The 20,056-nt window shown below is 35.0% G+C and overlaps 2 protein-coding genes across 3 annotated transcripts; one reads left to right on the top strand and one right to left on the bottom strand.

Moving 5' to 3' along the window:
- Window positions 1-3,870: 3,870 nt before the first annotated feature.
- On the top strand, window positions 3,871-7,246 carry smim36 (small integral membrane protein 36). The gene is made up of 2 exons (XM_026277646.1): window positions 3,871-4,708; window positions 6,656-7,246. Exon 1 carries the CDS (start codon window positions 4,285-4,287, stop codon window positions 4,591-4,593), a length of 309 nt encoding a protein of 102 aa, XP_026133431.1. The 5' UTR covers window positions 3,871-4,284; the 3' UTR covers window positions 4,594-4,708; window positions 6,656-7,246.
- Window positions 7,247-9,434: 2,188 nt separating this feature from the next.
- On the bottom strand, window positions 9,435-14,687 carry LOC113111613 (hepatic leukemia factor-like). 2 transcript variants are annotated; one of them, XM_026276548.1, is made up of 4 exons: window positions 14,377-14,687; window positions 13,406-13,735; window positions 12,140-12,354; window positions 9,435-11,311 (listed from the first exon to the last, which is right to left on the bottom strand). In XM_026276548.1, the coding sequence occupies exons 1-4, from the start codon at window positions 14,483-14,485 to the stop codon at window positions 11,093-11,095; spliced, it is 873 nt and encodes a 290-aa protein (XP_026132333.1). In that variant the 5' UTR covers window positions 14,486-14,687; the 3' UTR covers window positions 9,435-11,092. The 2 variants fall into 2 exon arrangements, with proteins under 2 accessions (XP_026132333.1, XP_026132334.1); XM_026276549.1 differs by having other exon boundaries at window positions 9,435-11,308; window positions 14,377-14,685.
- Window positions 14,688-20,056: the final 5,369 nt, after the last annotated feature.

Raw genomic sequence — 20,056 nt, 5'->3', positions numbered from 1 at the left:
GTCCAATATTATTTAAGCCTTCACATTTTGACATTTAAGGGACATAAAATAGGCTACTTAAACTACAAATATTCTTCAAGATGTTTTATCATCCATTTTACAATTGGTATTTTACATGATTAAATATGACGTGCAAATATTTGAAACATTAACCTTAAGATGAGCTGACTTTTTGTTTTTAGATAATAATGGTGAGCTGATTGCACAGTTTTTATACCAAGTCATGTGAGTAAGAAATCCCATTTTAATGTTTTCCCAGAAATTAGGCCCACTCGTTCTCTGCAGCTGATAAATGCTTTTTCCCTGTTAGTCACTAAAAAGACCACACGAGGGAGCTTTATTTTCAGAGACTGCGTAAATTTCCTGACTAACAGCTTCATAAATCCATCTGAAGACTTTTCAGCAGAAATAAGTTATTTTCTGAGAAATGAGAGCTTCAGTGAGTCTCAGACCTCCTTGATGCAGTTCACAGATCACAATGCAGATGAGCATGATCCCAAGCACAGCACCCAGTTATAGGAATGGGAATAAGATGAAAGAAGCAGAGAGCATTGAACATCTGTCTGTAATTGACGGCATGGCCAGGGAATCTAGGGGAGTGTGTGGCCTTGCAGCTGTGGAGCACAGATTTGTTTTCGTTCCTTGGATACTGTGGCACCCCGGTGGCCCAGAAACTGACCCACCACAGGAATGATTCTGTACGGTTCCAATGGATACGTGCACTCCGTATGTAGAGGGTTAAATATCAAGGTAGTCTTTAAAGCAAGAGAAACGTATTGAAGAAATATTTCATTTCAGTCTGGTTACCACTCCAAGGCACATAAGCTTCATCTCATGGTAGGTTTCTCCTTCAGCGTCTTTGTTTGTGAAGCTTTTTTCTTTATGCATTAAACTAACTGTTTGAAAGTAGTGGACTATAAACTAATTTTAGGCTGCATTTATATTCAAAATACATTTAAAACAGTCATGTTGTATTTTGTTATAATTTAAAATAACTTTTCTATTTTAATATATTCTAAAATCTAATTCATTTAAAGGAGCAATTACTACAGTCTTCGATGCCACACAGTCTTCAGAAATGTTGATTTGGTGCTGCAGTAAAAAAATAAATAAAAAAAAGATATATATTAATTATCATAATATTATGTTGAAAACAGCTGTGCTGCTTCATATTTTTATGGAACCATGAAATGTTTTTTTTTCAGGATTCATTGATGAATAGAAATCTCAAACGAACAGCATTTACTTGAAATATATATATATATATATATATATATATATATATATATATATATATATAGTGAATTAAAATGCATTTTAACTGATTAGCAGTCTTAAAATGACCAGATTACAAAACAAAGTGACTATACAGTATACAATTTATTTATTTATTTATTTATTTATTTATTTATTTTTTAATTGTATGTATTTTTACCATATGATATACTTCATTAATCACCTGAGGGAAATCGAGGCATTGCAACAATAAAAATAAATCCTAGAATAACTAGCAATAGAATATAACATCATACAATACTTAAAAAAATACAATAAAAACATAAGTAAACATTAGAAATATGTTTCAGAAACTCTGAAAAATATGTACATTTATTTACCACATACTTGTATTCAAAGCTAATCCAAAATAGTATTGAAAATTTCATTTTTAGTTACTTTTTACTTTAGGTAGTATAGTTTACAAATTGATACTTTGTGAATGTACATAGCACAGTAAATGTCTGATTAAATTAATCAATGAATACATGAATAGCTATTCACTTTTCATCTAAGGATTTTGAACAGGTTAACATTAAAATTTGGTTATCTTTGATCTTAGAAATGCCGCAATGAACTAAAGCAGTCTCGGCATCATTGGTAAAGAGCAAGAGGAACCCGAAAGTAACAAAGCAAAAGTGAATTAAACATCCCAGCAGCTCTCACTGGACCATGAGCACTGATCATTCTGCGCTGAAGGCTTCAGCCCTGGTTAATGGAGCAGAGCTGTCGACAGCCACTGGAGGAGCAGAAGGTTCCTGCTCTCGCTGCACTCTTCCATTCGGTGTTGTTCTCCTGATCATTGGTGTTGCAGTCACAGCGGTAGCCTACAGCTACAGCACCCACGGATCGATCATCTCCATTCTAGGACTTCTGCTCCTCACCGGTGCACTGTTGCTTCTGGGCTTCAGTGCAGTGTGCAGAAGATGCAGAAAGAAAAGTAAAATGGACAAAGTGTGGGAGAGTCAAAATGACCTGGTAGAGAGTCTGAGGAATAGCTTTGATTGAAAAATGTTTTGAATTTGTTATTATGGAAAATGGCATTCATTTAAATTCATTGTCATTATGATTCAATTTAGTAAAATAAACTATTTTCTAAAAGTGAAAAAATAAAGCGATATTCAGTATGCACAATGCATGGGTTTTCTTTGTTCGATAAATCAGACTGACCCAGATCACAAAATACCCAGGTTTTGATTAAACTACTGTTTGCATGAAATACTTTGAGGTTAAAAAAATCTACTTTGAATGGAAATATTGGTGACTTCAAATCACATAAAAACCAGCGCATCACATTCATTCAGATTCTAAACAGATTATGCTCTGTGTCATGAATGCTCTGCATGGCCTCCATCTGTGACCCTCTTTTAAGACCTCAGATATTCTTTTAGTCCATCTGGTACCTTTGCACTATAATCCTTGTCAAACTATAAAACTTTGGGCAGGTGGTACGTGCTAGTGTTCGCTGCACAGCTGTAAACTGTAATAGATGCTGATGGACAGATCAAGACATGAACAGACAGATGTTGCAAACCCAGATTAAATAAAGAAAAGCACTCTACTTTGACTTTCTCCTCCATTAACACAGATGTCAACATGTTTTATTTTATTGTTGAGATGTGTTAAAATTACTTATTTTTAATAATGCTTAATATTTTTGGTCACCTTTGTAGTGTACTTTGGCCTAAAATGCATGATACTTATTAAATACACAATCATAAAATGTTATTAAATATGCCAAAAAATATGTTTCCTCCACATACATAACCTTGAGTCTGTGTTTTGGTTTCTGTGTTATGCCACCATTCATTACAAATGGCAACATAACAACATAAATCTTACTTTTCTTTATTTTATGACTGTATTTGATAACATATAATTATTCATATCAAAATTTATTTATTATTATTTATTTATTAAAATTTATTATTTATGATAACAAAATTTAACAAGCTCTTTTTGTAAATAAATAAAAACTTAAACATTTTTGCAAAATGCCAACACATCTAAAAACCACCAAAAGTCTGCTTTAAATCTGCTTTCTGTTTTACATCACATTTAATTTATTATGACACAACAGCTTTTTCTTTCTATTTCTTAGTCGTATTCGGTTTACACTGTCTGTCCTCAAACACACTTAGTATGGCTTTTATTATGGCAAAAATAAATTATTATATATTTATGCATGCAATTTTTTTTTTCTGTTGCTGTTGTTTTTAGTGATGAAACTATAATAATGAAATATATATACATCTAAAAAAAGGGTCCAATATTTTTTATATATGATGAATGACAAATATAATACTTAAGTTATATTTTCCCAAATTACATTCAAAAACAACATTAAATGTGTATTTGTCTTATATGTTCTGTCGCAGTCAATTTTTGAGATAACACAACCTCCCTCAAAAACTCATATTATGCTATAAATACAATACATCATTACTATGTCAAAATTGTGATCAAGCTATAAAATGTTATCCATAAACATGAATTAAAAATAATATGGAGGGGGAAAAAATTATATTACATGTTCCCAAAATACCATTAAATCTGCTTTTTGGCTTTTGAGTGTTATGTCACGGTCCATTAATAATGACATAACTAAAAGTCGTCCATTGCTTAGTGAAATCCCACATTGACGTGCTTCTGGGAAAAAGACACGAGGTGGGACATGCTAAAAATTCTACTCCACCCTTTCACCGCCTCTACATCATTTGGCCAAATCCATCGCGCAATGTGCAGTTGGCAAAATTAAAATGGCAGCTTAAGCTATTAAAGTGAGCAGCTTTTAATCATTGGCTGCAGGAACTCAAGGTTGGTGGAATAGAAGGGGAGGGATTAAAGTCTTTGAACTGCAGAGAGAAATCTCCACTCTGATCTCAGCACTGGGCCCTGCTGCTGCTTGCCGGGATATCCCAACCACTACACGCTTTGCCGAAGAGCCCGACGGGAGTCCATGGTGCCCACATTTCTTTCAGAGCGCGGAGTCAGGGATGCAGCGTCGCCATGGGTTTCATGGAGTTTTACCTGGAGATTGATCCAGTCACTCTAAACCTCATCATCCTCATCGCCAGCTACGTCATCCTGCTTCTGGTCTTTCTCATCTCTTGCATCCTTTACGACTGCCGGGGCAAAGACCCTACCAAGGAGTACGTTTCCGAGCCCGCAGCCCCCCAGCAGCAGTCTCCCATCCGGCTCGTGGTGATGCAAAACTCCCCGGCCTCGTCGCGTTATAACGAGCAGAACAACACAGCCGCCTCCAGCTTCGCACCTCTGACCCCTGACATGCGCGAGAAGAGGAGCACGCTGGTCTGACACATCCTCCGTCTGCTAATGAGTGACTTTCTCTCGAGCGTCCCTTTTGGACACACTTTCAATCTCATAGAAGTTAATAAATGCTCAAAAATGATTCAAATTTGAGCTGAAACAGGTAAGATACAAATGCTTCTCACAAACCCAAAAATATGATCCATTTATGCTCAATGTTTATTTAATTTGTTTTGTTTTTTTACACGCTGACATTATTCAGTAGCCTCTTTATAGATCTCTTAATGACAGCATCTTGCTTAAAACAAGAAAAACATTAAAAAATGTACTAAGAATTTTATCAAAATTATGAGTAATTTGTTTAAATGCTAAACTTTTAATCAATTATTTATTCCAAAATTATTTAACATTACATATGAATTTAATATTATTTATACATGCATATATATTTTTATATTTATAGTTTATTAAACAGAATTATTATTGCAATGGCATCTATTATAGACATATTTAATATTGCAATAATGTTCTCTTGGGTAAATTACACTACAGATTTGGCAAAAGATGAAATAACATTTAAAATAAAAAATTCTCCAACACCATTTTCATAGACATATTCTTTTTCCAGGTAGAGAAAGTGGACGACATGATGAATTCTTTCGAAATGATTGCCATTTACAGAAAGAAGGCATTTGGTAGCACAGGGATTAACTGCAGCAAAATCAAGTGTCTGTACTATTGCGTCATCATCCGAGTAAACATATAAACCAAAATGGCCGTAGTGACCATAATGTTTTATGTATTATGGTCTTTACTTTATCCAGATAAGATGGATATAGAAATACAGTTGTGTAAAGTTTAATTAAGTTACTTAAGTTTTTTATAGTCATTTTGCATCAATTCATCTATAGGTGGGATAAATGTTGCAAATTTAGCTCATAATATTATTTTGATTTACTACTACAGTAAAATAAACATTTTATTTGCTCTTTGGTGTGCAAATAGATGCTTCAGAACCCTTTTGTTGGTTTAAAAGTGTGTTTGCTGGCTATATAAAAGTGGTTATATAAAAGACTTTGGGAAGTCGTGGCCTAGTGGTTAGAGAGTTTGACCCCTAACCCTAGGGTTGTGGGTTTGAGTCTCGGGCTGGCAATACCATGACTTAGGTGCCCTTGAGCAAGGCACTGAACCGCCTACTGCTCCCTGGACGCTGCAGCATAAATGGCTGCCCACTTCTCTGGGTGTGTGTTCACTGCTGTGTGTGTGTCCACTTCGGATGGGTTAAATGCAGAGCACGAATTCTGAGTATGGGTCACCATACTTGGCTGAATGTCACGTCACTCGTATAGTCATATTTTTATGATACATTTTAAAAAACAGTTTGACAGACAGCAGGTATATCATATCTGCAATATTTTGAGTGCAATATATTTTGCTCTTAGCTGATGTGTAAACATGTCAAGATTTGATACATTAATTAAAAGCATTTTAAAAGTATTAAAAAGCAAGTACATGGTCTGAAAATATTTTTTTTATCTTAATGTACAAAAAAGTTTGCCAGATTTAAGTAAGGGCCAGTGTTATTTTTTTCCCTTCAGATAATAGTTGTATGATCAAATATTTATTACCCCTTAAAGATAACCGAACAAACCATTGAAGTTATTTTCAATTAAAATTACTGTCTACTGTTTGTTTCGTATAATTATTTATTTAGTTCAATATACCGTTTTAGCATATCTACCATTGTTGATATCAGGCTGGTCCGTTCAAGCGCAATATTGCTGACATCACATTAGCCTAATATTAATTCTAGCTGATAACCTTTTGATTTCCATACTTGGAATATCCTGTCAAAAACAAATATCAAATGAAACGTTGCAGGTATTTATTAAATGACAATTCTATAAACCAATACTGTACATATTGTTTGCAATCTGTTGTTCTTTTGATCTTCATTTAGCACCTGTTTAAAGGGACAGTGTTCGCCATTAGAATTACGTAACACGACCCTGTGATATTCAGCAGTACTCTGATAATAATACCAGTAGCATTTTCCACTGGCACAGTCAGTAAAACTTTTAATGGTGATCTGTTCTCTTCTCTATTTCAGAGTTGTCCATCTGCATTCATTAGTTTATTGTGGACGATTTCATCATGGAAATGGAGTTATTTTATCCTCTGGACACTGGATAGAGGCCAAATAGAAGACACATGTGCATGCCTGAACAGTGCAAACATCTGGACACGTGTACGGCCATAATTTTATCTGTAGAAGAAATGACTTTTGCCCATATATTGTAAAACACTTCAGTATATAAGTTATACATTTTGAATGTGTTCATTGTGAAGTTTCAGTGTGCGTGTTTGTAAATTTATAAACATATTTTAAAGAATACATTTATAATAATACAATAATATTGTCTCAGTCAAGCAATTCAGTTTTCAAGCATTCTGCATTTTTTGCTTTTTTCCAAAGCAACTTACTTTGCATTCTGTGTATATTATATTTTGATAGTAGGCATTGTATGTTCCCCAGGAATCAAACCCATGACTCTGGCATTGCCAGCACTATGATTTTGAGCAATTTTGAAATCTAAATCTAAAATGCAATATATTTATGAACTATGTTTATGAAGTATAATAACAGAAAAAAAGAAAAATATTTTTCGGCAAATACATTTTGTTTGACAATCAAGTGATAAAAAAGAGGTGATATTAAATTACTGTTCTCATTAATATAACATTCAGAGAACTGTATTCTCAATTTCTGAATAAAAGCAAATACATTTTTTTTCCTAATAAGACTTGTGCTTTTCTTTGCATGTGTCTGTGGAAGGTTACTGCAACAAATTCTGACTCAGAATTCTGAGAAAATAAGTCATAATTCTGAAGGGATAAAATGCAAAATTCTGAGACGTAAATTTGCAATTTTTACTTTTTTTCTCTGATTTCCAAGTTTACATCGAACAATTCTGACTTTTTTTTCTTTATTCTAACTCATAAGTCAGAGGAAAAAAAACTGAATTCTGAGAATTCAAAAATCTGAGATGTAAACTTGCAATTTTTACTTAGTAATTTTGTTTTGCAATTCTGACTTTTTTTATTCTAAAATAAATCAGAATTCCAAGATTATGAAAATTCAGATGGAAAAAATATAACATTTATGAGATGTAAACTTGCAATTTTTCCTTTTTTCTTCTCAGAATTCAGAGTTTACATCTGAGTCTGACTATTAATTTACTCGTACTCAGCATTCAGAGAAAAAAAGAACAGAATCACAGAATCACAAACTCAGAATTGCGATGAAAAATTCAGAATTCTGAGGAAAATGTCAGAATTCCGGGAAAAAAAAATTCTGAGATGTAAACTTGCCATTTTTTCTTATTGCTCTGAATTATGAATGTACCTCTCACAATTCTGACTTTTTTGCCCTGGAATAGTGAGTTTACATGTCACAACTCTTTTCTCACAATTGCAAAATAAAAATGGAAACAAGCTTCCGTATGTATCAGTACGGTAAGAACTGTGCGTCTACTGCTCCTCAATCTGAGTAAATCTTGAATCATTTTAATAATTCCTAACTGAATTTACAGAGAAATAGGTCCACATCAATCTACCAATTGCATATGGCTAAAATTGAACACTGGCCCTCAGTTGATCAGGGTCAGTTATCCTGTGTTGGCCATGAGCTGGAGAGGGCAAGCAAGGGTATAAACAGTGGAGGAAGAGGATGTGACCAGTATAAGGTTTGTAATTCCTGTTGCCTGTCCTTTCTTTCAGATTGCAACCAGGCTGAACGCAGGCTGGGATTAATGTTAGATCCCAATCTGCTCCCTCTGCATTTACAAATGGCTTTATATAACTCCTAGTCTATTTGATAAATGCCACATAATCCCACAGGAAGTCATCTGTGTTTGTCTGGAGTAAGAGGTCGTTTAGGCCACACCCAGAAGCAGCACGTACTGAGGTCTGCTCTGAACACATGTCATTGCAGGAATGTAGTGACTGACCATCGTGCTGTTGAGAGGAAGCCCATTTTACAACATGATAAAGCTTTAGAGAGAGAGCATGAATGCCTGCATGCATGTCTTAGAGATGTACTGCTTAAAAAAAAAAAAAAAAAATGTTATTAGTGGAATATATTCTGAAATTAATGGCTAGTTTCTATATGTGGCCTACTATATACATATATATATATATATATATATATATATATATATATATATATATATATATATATATATATAAGTTTTATTTTATTATTTATATATAAATATAAGAAATTAAAAGATAAAATTATATAAAGGGTATGGGTATGAATGTATGTGTTTGTGTAAATATATGTATACACTATATATATATATATATATATATATATATATATATATATATATATATGTGTGTGTGTGTGTGTGTGTGTGTGTGTGTGTGTGTGTGTGTGTGTGTGTGTGTGTGTGGATATTATGATATATATTATATACAAAAATAAAAATAAAAGGCATTGCACGTAAACATTAAAAACGATCTTTTTTCATATGTTTACAATCATACCTCAATATTGAGGCAACAATATCAAATATTCCGTTTCAAATATATATCTCCTGTACCGATACATCTGTTGTTGATGACGACATTGATGACGCCGGGGATGATGAACGCAATATATTTTGTAACACATATCATGACAGAATTGTGACAACAAACCTGCATTTTTGGATATGCAGTGGTCTCTAGTGGTACATTTGAGAATAACATCTATACTTTTTCAATCCTTCAGTTTATGAGTAGTACAGTAAACCACAAACAGTTTCTTTCAATTATTTGCCCTTAATGAGCTCATCTAGCCTTCGTGAATCTTTCCCTCTTTAACCAGAACAGCACCAAACATCAGCTTTTCAAAAGCTTTTTATTTTCATGGAGAGCAATGAAACAGGAATAGGGAACCAAAAAGGACCACAACAGACAACATATTGCAAATATTTAAGTCAGACAATCATCTGAAGAAAGAATGTTAAAATTTAAACATGCTGCAATTTAATATATTTAATATAAAAGACATCTTGTTTGTTGAAATATACAAGGATTGACAATATTCTATGTGGCCAAGAATAGCGCTCTTTTACCATGTTCGGCAAAAAAAAAAAAAAAAAAAAAAAAAAACATATTTCATGAAGGTACATCACAACCAAAGCATGAAAGGTATTGACAATATACAGTAATTTAACAACAAAAGAGAATGTAACCATTAAAAAAAAAGTTTATTCTGATGCACATAATACTTAAGTGCCTGTATAAGAAACTACGATTGCAATGTAAAGTTCATGGTACTGAATGTACTGTATTAATGCCCATATACAGTTAACTGTAGAATTTAGGACTTTTTCCATAAAGTTTGTTGCCTACAAATATACAGTATACATCAAATTACATAGGTATATTCAGAAATCCATAAGAAAATACTGTACAAAAACAAGAATAGCTTTGTAAAAACATTTAATTGCCATATGACAATATAACCTCATTGTATTTCATATCATTTGGTCTGTAGTAAAGAGTGACAGACATAAAATAAAACTGTACTACATTCATTACACAACTGACCAACAAAAGGCAACATATCTTTTCCAACACACTCTAGATACCAGGTTGCCTCTTTGTGTTAGCAATAACGGCATAGGGACCTTGTTCAATATGCATTCCTTCATCATATTTTGAACTCAAAAGCATGTTAATGCAGGCGCTCTGTGCTGAATCTGATGGAATTATTAGTTCTAGCTAAACTAAATTAGCTTCTCAGGATTTAAAAGGTTTGCGTGTGACTTTTTAACTGACCTTACAAATCAGTGTAAACAAAGTTTTTCTTTCATATACACTAAAATGGAATTCATTAACCACATACAAAAAAAAAAAAAAAAACTGCTGGTTAATAATAAAGCAACAGCCAATTTCAATCAAGCTCCATGTGGCACAGATTTTCATTACCTGGCATCCTTATTTCATAAGCAAACTGATTGTCTGTTTTCTAATAGGGATATACAGATATATAGTGTTTATGGTCATATAGAGTTATTTTATGAATTCAGACTCTCAAATCTTGCTACATTCTGTTCTGTCTGTGAGAATGATGTCTTTACGGAGACACAAAACCTTTTTGCACCTGAAGCAGCTATGCACATGTCCTCCTCTCATACACAACGCTCTGGGTGTCTGTAGAGGAACAGCAGAAGATCCACTAGCTCAGATTTGACTGCTAAATTATGACAAATCAAGGCAAACGTCTGCGGACAAATGCTAAAACACAGTAAAACCATAAGTAACACGATCTGCAAACAACGGCGGCTTCGTTCGTGATAACAAATAGAGAAAGAGAGTAGGTAGATCTCTAAACATAACCACACAATGAAACGGTTCTGCCTTCTAAGGTGCCAAAAACAGACTGAGGTGAGGGCTGGCTGGAAAACCGGCCCTGCGGATTTTAACCCAAGAATATTGTCCTTCGAATTTAGAAGGGCAGGGGTGAGGGAAGTTGAGGAGCACCCGGGTGATCTCACAGAGGGCCGTGTTGAGCTTCATACTTGGTTAAGATGTTTTTACACCGCCCCAGCTCTCTCCGTAGTTCGGAAACTTCCTGTCGGAGAGCCGCGTTCTCTTTCTCCAGGAAACCAGCCCGGATGGCAATCTGATTCTCCTTTAGACGCCGAGCATCCCGTGACCTCTTGGCGGCCATGTTGTTCTTCCTGCGCCGTGCCCAGTATTTTTCATCCTGCTCAAAATATGCAGAATAAAAAGGGTAGGGAAGAGACGGGAGCGCCTAGTTACAATATGTCACAATTACCCTGATTCTTTCGTGTTTTTAACAGTTATGTTAACTCCATAAAGCCTGATATATCATAAAAAAGCCTGTAAATTGTCAACGTTATCTACATTTTGCTGGAATTCTATTTTATGAGAATCTCTCTGATTGATAATTTATTATTTTTGAAACACTTTTTAAATGTAAATACCATTTCAGTATTTTTTTTTATAAAATTGAATGTGCTATTTTCTGTGTAATTAGTGAGAAAGGTACTAGCAATTTCCGAGTCAAAATTGTAAATGCAGATTTTTTTTTGAAAGTGTAGTACTTTTTTCCTTTCCTGTGAAATCTTCCATTTTCTTTTTAAATAAATGAGGGTATGAATATATTTGTGTGTATATGTCTGAATATATGTGTGTATAGATAGATAGATAGATAGATAGATAGATAGATAGATAGATAGATAATGACTAATTATCATTGTCATTGTGTTGACAAGCTTTCTCACGCATTCGCTGCCGTGCAATCAGCTTTGAGCAATTTACTACTCTGCAAAGCTGGGTAGGAATCCACTTTTATTTGAACAAATTAAAAACGGCAAATCCTTTAATCCTAAACCCAGCAGAACTGGAGCGATACCAGGAAAAAAGGAAGATCACATGGGTCAGGCTGCCGAAGGATGAATGAACGGACATAAGCTTCTTAGCAAGAGCCTGTTGCCCAGCTGGTCAATGGCGAAGGGTGAAACGGGTGACCAAACATACTCTGTTGGGGGCTGAATAACTAGACCCAAGTTACCTTCATATCATCAGAAATGAAGACTTTGCGTGCTTTCTTGATCATAGGCTGAGGTTTCAGCTCCTCTTCTGAGAACTTGTGTTTGCGTGGGTCGAAAACCTCCTGGCCTGGCACACTGGACAGAGCGAGGTCTGCCGGATCAGGGTCGTAGCTCACTGGTATCTGAATGGAGTCTGGGTCTATTGGACTTGGTGTGTTACGTGATGGAGGCAAAACTGTGGGAGGAAAAACAATCTATTTATTGCTGACATTATGGTTTAAGTGTAATTCAGTGGTAATGTGTTGCAACAGATGGTGAAAAGGCTGTCATGAGCGTTTCATTCCACCAGGTGGTGCACAAGACTTTAATAATAATCAAAGTGCAAATCAAAAGTTCTAGTACCTTTGGTAAAACATTTTCTTTTATTTTCATTTTTTTTGTGAAGACATTTCATTTTTATTGGTCAAAAATTAAACTAATTGAGTAATAAATAAAATATTTTATTTTACCAGAATTTAAATTATTATTCTCCGTTGATATATCCCATGTTAAGATTACATATTCAGTATGAAAAATCTATTAAACCGATTTTAAAACTAGTTTTAAAGACCTAACTGAACAGGAGATCAACAGTTTTCCAGATACAAAATCCACAATTCCGACAGTCCGTCTAGTTTTTCATAAAACTATGATTAAATGTTGCCAAATGTTCAGACTAGAAAAAGTAGAGTCGTCGCTTTGCATATTTTAGTCAGAGGAAAATAACGTCATAGGCTAGTTTGAGATTTCCATTCACAAATGAACTCTAAGGCTTGGGTGGGGAAACTGAGCAGTTTTTACAATTGACAACTTATTTTTTATGTATCAGAAAAAAACATAGCCGCTCAACAACTAATTGTTTTTTTGTTTTTTTACATAAAATAGTGTTGCTTGTCATCACACAAGCACCCAGATAATTTAACAGTAGATATAGTTATTATTATCTGTGTTAGCTACTTGTCATTCTCAGGCTAGCTTATAAGTAACTTTTTTAAGTGAATATGGAACAAAACAATATGACAAAGAATAGGAACAAAGCAATCTCCGACACACACTCATTAAATTAAAATACATACTCCTTTATATTACAACAATAACATATATATTTCCCATTTACCACCTACACAATATCATATTTAGATAGTGACATCTGACCCAGCTCAACATCTTTTCTGAGGGTCATTTTTTTTTATCTGTGGTGTGAAATGGGTAAGAAGAGTCACCATGGGCCACAGAAGCCGTAGTACCTGGTCTGCCCGGGCTCTGGAGGCAGTTCTGAGGAACCATGCCCGTGTGGATGGAGGTGATCGCCCGGCTGCTGAGGTCCATGACAGAGATGGAGCCCTGAGGCATTGAAGCCTGCTGCTGCTGGTGATGGAGGCTTTGGTCATGTTGTGCAGGACTAGAGGGGATGCCATTTTCAGAGAGAAACTCCTCAAGGTCCATATACTCCAGCTGAAAGCTGTCTCCATCATAAGACAATGTTTTATCCCACAGCGTTGGCCCTAAGAAAGCTGATTGAGGAGTGTTTCCTTCTTCATCCAGCTTTTTCACCTTCTCTCTCTCCTTCACATAGCCTGAAAGAATATTACCATTAATTAACACATCAATTTTTGGCTCCATTAAAATGTAATGTTTTTAAATTTTCCATGATTTTTAAAGAGGGTTTTTTTTTTTCCATTTTATTTTGAGTGACTGTTCTTAGCTGCAGTCTCGGCTAAAGAAATCCATTTTCCACACATTTAACTAGCAACTTGCAATGGCAAATTATGATAAACTGCAATAGTTGCTTGCTTTTTAAAAGGAGCTTCAACACAAATGTCTACATTGCTAACATTCAAAACAAATTACAATTACACTTTAGTATATGGGTTAAAGTTATATTTTATTAATTTAGTTTTGTAGTGCTTTTCCGTTAAAACTAATCTCTATTCAATCAAAATTGGATGTTTCACTGATTTTTAAGGTGTTGTTTTTAATTAAATTCAAAAATTACACCATGATTTTAATGTGGCAGGCTATTTAAAACTGAAGTTTATTCATAAACAAAACACAACACACAGAGTTTAATTAAGCTTCAAAACAGCACAAACAAATAGACTACCGATTTATTATGGAGATCGCCGCAGGAATCAAATGACAGCTCTTTACAGCAATAAGTATTATTATTACAAAAAGTGTACTCTCTATAATGTAACAAAGTGAAAGCTTTGATCACCTTCATCCTGGTGCAAAGGTAGTTTCAGAGGTTTTTCCAGGAGCGCCTTCAAAACGCCGTTAGTTTGCGGAGGTAGGAAAGCTGGATTCGTTGTGAGCTGTCTGGCCATAATCTCTCTTATTCCCTGCAAAAATTACTTTTAAAAATTGAACTGAAATGAAATGATATATAGAACAGCGCTCATTCGTCTAATAACGACAGGTGAGGATAGATCCTGCTATACAGCACCGGCTTGAAGTGCGTGTGTGTGTGTGTGTGTGTGTGTGTAAGAAATTTGATGATCATCACCATGTGTCAAGACTGAGGCATGTGACGTCAAACAGTCAGAGGCGGGGTTAGATGAACACTTTCGCTCAGCTTGTTAGCAGTTTAGAGACTGTGTTGCCATATCCTCTAGTAATAATTCTATTTTCTGTGTTTGATATTTGTTTGGATGAAAAAAGTTTGCTAAATTAATAATGAATGTATGTTTTATTAAGATACTTGTATATGAGTGCAGTTTTTATTTTTTTGCAAGTTAATCCAGAACATGGCGATGAGCATTCAGAGAGAACTAATGTGCAGAGTGCAATATTACACTGATAAATCACTGTCTGACAATGAAGATTACTCTATGTCAATCTAAAAATAATTTTCCGAGGTAATTTTTCAGCAGTCATGTCATGTGTGTTTTCTTTCAGCTTTTTGCAATTAGAATTTGCAATACCAGTTGTTCATGTCTCACTTTAATTTATTTGGATTCACAGTTTATGCACTGAATCATTTGTGTTTTCTAACTTTTATATATACGGTGTGTGTGTGTGTGTGTATAAAGTGCTGGATGAGGTGGATATTTACCTGCAATCCACTGTAAACTACCAGATGTATTTTATAGATTGCCAGTGATGAAGGGGTTTTATTTGCACTTGCAGCTTCTGAACGAATCTATTACACAGGTAAAGACAATTTACTTTATATCCATATTTCCATAACAGTATAAAAAAAAAAGAGTATCAATAAATAGGCCTACTTTTTTACATGTCAATACTCATGAAAAACAAAAATGCAGATGATGCGTAATTGGATTGTTTAAATAATTGTTTAAATATGTTTCTTTACTCTGTGATTTTGAAGAAATGTGTAATTAATTAGTTTTTGCACAAGTAGAAGTTTTTTAACTTTGCTTCAGGACTAAGTTGCTTATGTTTCTAGAGAGATCTGGCAACACAGTATAGAGTGGACGTTTTGCCCTCTGCTAGTTGAGTCTACATGCCGATCAACTGTGCGAAATATGAACTTCAGCTAAATATAGATCGCAGATTGTATACATTTTACCGGCTTGAAGAAATACGAAGTGTGAAGGCTTGAAACTGCCGCTGGAAGAAGTGAAGTTCCCATCACATGCACGTACACGCGGTGGAAAAATCAAACTCAGTCAAATAAAGGGGCGTGAACCAAAACCAGTTCATCTGAGCACTTACAATGACAAACTTTAAGCATAAACACAACATGTTCTTTCGTGGTTCACACTAGCTCATGTATAAGAGAGCAGTATACTGTAATTTTACATTTTTACTCATAAAAATTAAAACGAGGACACCTGAAAGAGTAACACGTTTTTAGTGTCTCAAACCTTGATATACCCTAATATATGCCTGCTTCGAAGGAAAGTAGTTCAGAAATTTAACAAGTGTCTAATTTCGTGTCAAAAAGAGTAGCTATTTGTGTGCCAATTTGTGTGTGTTTATTAGAGTAAATTGTTCAAAATAATTATATGCATCACCATTGACACTACAGCCATCATTTATTAAGGTTAAACTAGATTTGAAGTGGATGATTTTGTATATCAAGTTTTTTGGAAGGTAGATAGGCAGTGAGTCAGTCAGCTTGGAGGCCAAAAATCAATATCCAAGGGAGGGAGGCTTAAAACAGTGTTTAAAAATGTTTGATAAATATATAGATTTTTTTTTATGTTTCAAAAGTTGGATATTATTAAAGCTACACCATATAATATAATTATACAAATGATAATATATGACCATTCTCATTATATAAGTGGTAAGTATCATGCATCAACTGAACCGATGTGTGTGATCTACTACTCTTTCCAAGGATGCTCACAGAGCATAAACGCCCTGTCAACACTTCTGAAATGTAAAAAATGAAAAACTTCCACTGGTGATTTAAACTTATGGTATGTGCTCAACTGTTCCCGTAATTGTTGTTTGCTAGTACACTTTTTTTGGGAGCCGCCTCCCTGTCATCCCTTGCAAATTGCAGAGAAAGAAAATGACTTATGGACAATGTTTTCTTTTCAGATTATTTTCATGTGTATGTGACAGACTTTACAGTTTAAAGCTGATCCAAACACATACCTCAGAAAAGACCAATGTGCTTAAATGGACAGTAAATGTGAGTGATTTTCGAAATACACCAACCTGAGTGTGAAAGGCAAATGGATTTTTCAGAGTTCTATAGAACTTGTCTTTCTTCTTTTTGTTACCTTGGCAACCGGTTGCTAAAGCAATCAGATGTGACGTTGCTTTACAGAAAAGTAGGCCAGGACTGGCAGCTCCTCCTCTAATTTGGAACAACTAAACCACATGTTGTAACATGTGTCTGACAAACTGGAAACAGATTGCAACTAGTTGGAGGCCTAAACAGAAACTTTAACTACTCTCTAGAATGATTCATTCATTATAATTACAGTCATCTTTTGGACAGGTTGAACCAATCATTGATAATGATGTCTGGGCTATTAATTCCTGAATTATGTACTCATGCATTTTAGTAATCTTGGACTGACATAATCAGATTGCTAAATCCTTATGTCCCTTTGAGCCGCTTGACTGAGTCGAGCTTAAATTGGTGTCTGCTAAGATAGTGCTCTTTACAGTGCTCACTTCCATCAAGAATGGTCAGAGACCTCCAAGCATTTTCGGTAAGCAAAGAGTTCCTTGTGTTCAGACTGGCCTAATCTCAGGTTTTCCAGAGACCCTGGCCTGGATACGTGCCCAAGGTTCCCACCATGCTTTTTGAAATCAGGTGGTGAACCTGCCAGCACCGCCCTCGGAGGAGGCAGATCCAGCCTTGGCGTTGCTGTAGACCGCACCCGGAGCTTCAGAAACTCTAAGCAGGTCTTTGTCTGCTAAGGAGGTCAGCAGAGAGGGAAGGCTGTCTCCAAGCAGAGGTTGGGCCACTGGATAATGGATGTCATCGTCTTGGTGTACCAATCCCCAGGCGAGCCGTTGCCTCTTCCTTTGCGTTGACGCACAGAACCTCTCAGGCAGACATATGTAGAGCTGCAGGCTGGGCGACACTGAACACCGTAATTGGTAGGATGAGCTGATCAGTGTCACGCTTGTTGTGCCATTCCCCCTCACTCGGGGAAACCTTTTTTCAAAATTCTCCAGCACCCCTGGCAGTCAGACTGGGCGGAGCAGTCTGACGCCAGGCCCAGTATCTCATATGTGTATTCTTCCATGGTAAGGTTCCCTTCTTGGTGGGTGAACCCGTGTCTTCCCTTAACAGATCATTCTGTCAGTCTCTACTGTTGTTCCATCACTACTTTCAGGTAGCACCTGCCTCAGAGACCCATTCCATTTGTAGTACTGCCCCAGGCCTGGTCCATGGCCCCCTAATGTTGTCATCAACATAACATCTCCATTCCCTCCATCAGGGATTAAGGGTTACATACATAACTGAGACATTTTTTTATCTCATAATTGTGAGATACAAACCTGTAATTCTAAGAAAAAAAAATTCTTAGAATTGTTTCTCAAAATTATGAATTTTCCTCTTGCAATTCTGACTTTTTTTTCTTTTTTTAATTCAGATTTTTTTTTTCCCATTTCTGAATTTACGTCTCACAATTCCAGAAAAATCTGATTTTGGAAATCAGAATTTTTTCTTAGAATTCTGAGTTTACATCTCAAATATATATATATATATATAGATATAGATATAGATATATATATATATAATAAAAATGGTAAGATCTAAAATCATAACTGCAAGGAAACAAGTCCAAATTGTAAGATAAACTGTTGCAACTACCTTTTTTCATTTTTTATCCCATGATGGAAGCTTCCATAGCCAATGTATTGGCTATTCATAGTTTATTCTACTTTTCTATGTAATATGGATGCAATTTTATATAATATGTTTACACAGCAGAGAGGGAAGGCTGTCTCCAAGCAGAGGTTGGGCCACTGGATAATGGATGTCATCGTCTTGGTGTACCAATCCCCAGGCGAGCCGTTGCCTCTTCCTTTGCGTTGACGCACAGAACCTCTCAGGCAGACATATGTAGAGCTGCAGGCTGGGCGACACTGAACACCGTAATTGGTAGGATGAGCTGATCAGTGTCACGCTTGTTGTGCCATTCCCCCTCACTCGGGGAAACCTTTTTTCAAAATTCTCCAGCACCCCTGGCAGTCAGACTGGGCGGAGCAGTCTGACGCCAGGCCCAGTATCTCATATGTGTATTCTTCCATGGTAAGGTTCCCTTCTTGGTGGGTGAACCCGTGTCTTCCCTTAACAGATCATTCTGTCAGTCTCTACTGTTGTTCCATCACTACTTTCAGGTAGCACCTGCCTCAGAGACCCATTCCATTTGTAGTACTGCCCCAGGCCTGGTCCATGGCCCCCTAATGTTGTCATCAACATAACATCTCCATTCCCTCCATCAGGGATTAAGGGTTACATACATAACTGAGACATTTTTTTATCTCATAATTGTGAGATACAAACCTGTAATTCTAAGAAAAAAAAATTCTTAGAATTGTTTCTCAAAATTATGAATTTTCCTCTTGCAATTCTGACTTTTTTTTCTTTTTTTAATTCAGATTTTTTTTTTCCCATTTCTGAATTTACGTCTCACAATTCCAGAAAAATCTGATTTTGGAAATCAGAATTTTTTCTTAGAATTCTGAGTTTACATCTCAAATATATATATATATATATAGATATAGATATAGATATATATATATATAATAAAAATGGTAAGATCTAAAATCATAACTGCAAGGAAACAAGTCCAAATTGTAAGATAAACTGTTGCAACTACCTTTTTTCATTTTTTATCCCATGATGGAAGCTTCCATAGCCAATGTATTGGCTATTCATAGTTTATTCTACTTTTCTATGTAATATGGATGCAATTTTATATAATATGTTTACACCAATATACTTTTCATTATGGTTTTCATTCAATAAACTTGAACTGAATAGCATATTAATTATTTATTTAGTATTTAGTGTTTAGTATTTAGACTAGTGAAATAGTTAATAATTAATCATTAATTATTTATTTTTTTAATATTTTCTATTTTTGTTTTAGATGCAAGGCTTATAAACATTCATGTGATTTACAATTCCTTGGACTCATCTATACTGTATATATATATATATACATAACAGTACCTGTTATGAAGAAGAAAATCAATACTTCTTGCCTAGGGTGTGAAGTGCGTGTGAAGTGCACGCTCAGCCTGAAATAGACAGAGCCAGCTAATATTCTTTCAAAAAGGAAAAATGTGGATGGATTTTTATTAGTTGATCTTTAATAGAACCACAAAAGTATTCACACATTACAGGAAAAACATATATATATATATATATATATATATATATATATATATATATATATATATATATATATATATATATATATATATATATATATATTGATGTACTAGGT

This window comes from Carassius auratus, chromosome 12, assembly GCF_003368295.1.
Source record: "Carassius auratus strain Wakin chromosome 12, ASM336829v1, whole genome shotgun sequence".
Classification (NCBI taxonomy): domain Eukaryota; kingdom Metazoa; phylum Chordata; class Actinopteri; order Cypriniformes; family Cyprinidae; genus Carassius; species Carassius auratus.
The sequence above is the reverse complement of the archived record's forward strand: the minus strand, read 5'-3'. Positions and strand labels throughout refer to the sequence as shown.

What these genes read in the sequence shown, in the direction of transcription:
- smim36 (XM_026277646.1), top strand. Translation starts at nt 4,285, where the DNA reads ATGGGTTTCATGGAGTTTTACCTGGAGATTGATCCAGTCACTCTAAAC.
- LOC113111613 (XM_026276548.1), bottom strand. Translation starts at nt 14,485, where the DNA reads ATGGCCAGACAGCTCACAACGAATCCAGCTTTCCTACCTCCGCAAACT. An exon ending in ACCTTTGCACCAGGATGAAG is followed by an intron (nt 13,736 to 14,376) that starts GTGATCAAAGCT and finishes ATATTCTTTCAG; the next exon opens with GCTATGTGAAGGAGAGAGAG. An exon ending in CCAGAGCCCGGGCAGACCAG is followed by an intron (nt 12,355 to 13,405) that starts GTACTACGGCTT and finishes TTCCTCCCACAG; the next exon opens with TTTTGCCTCCATCACGTAAC.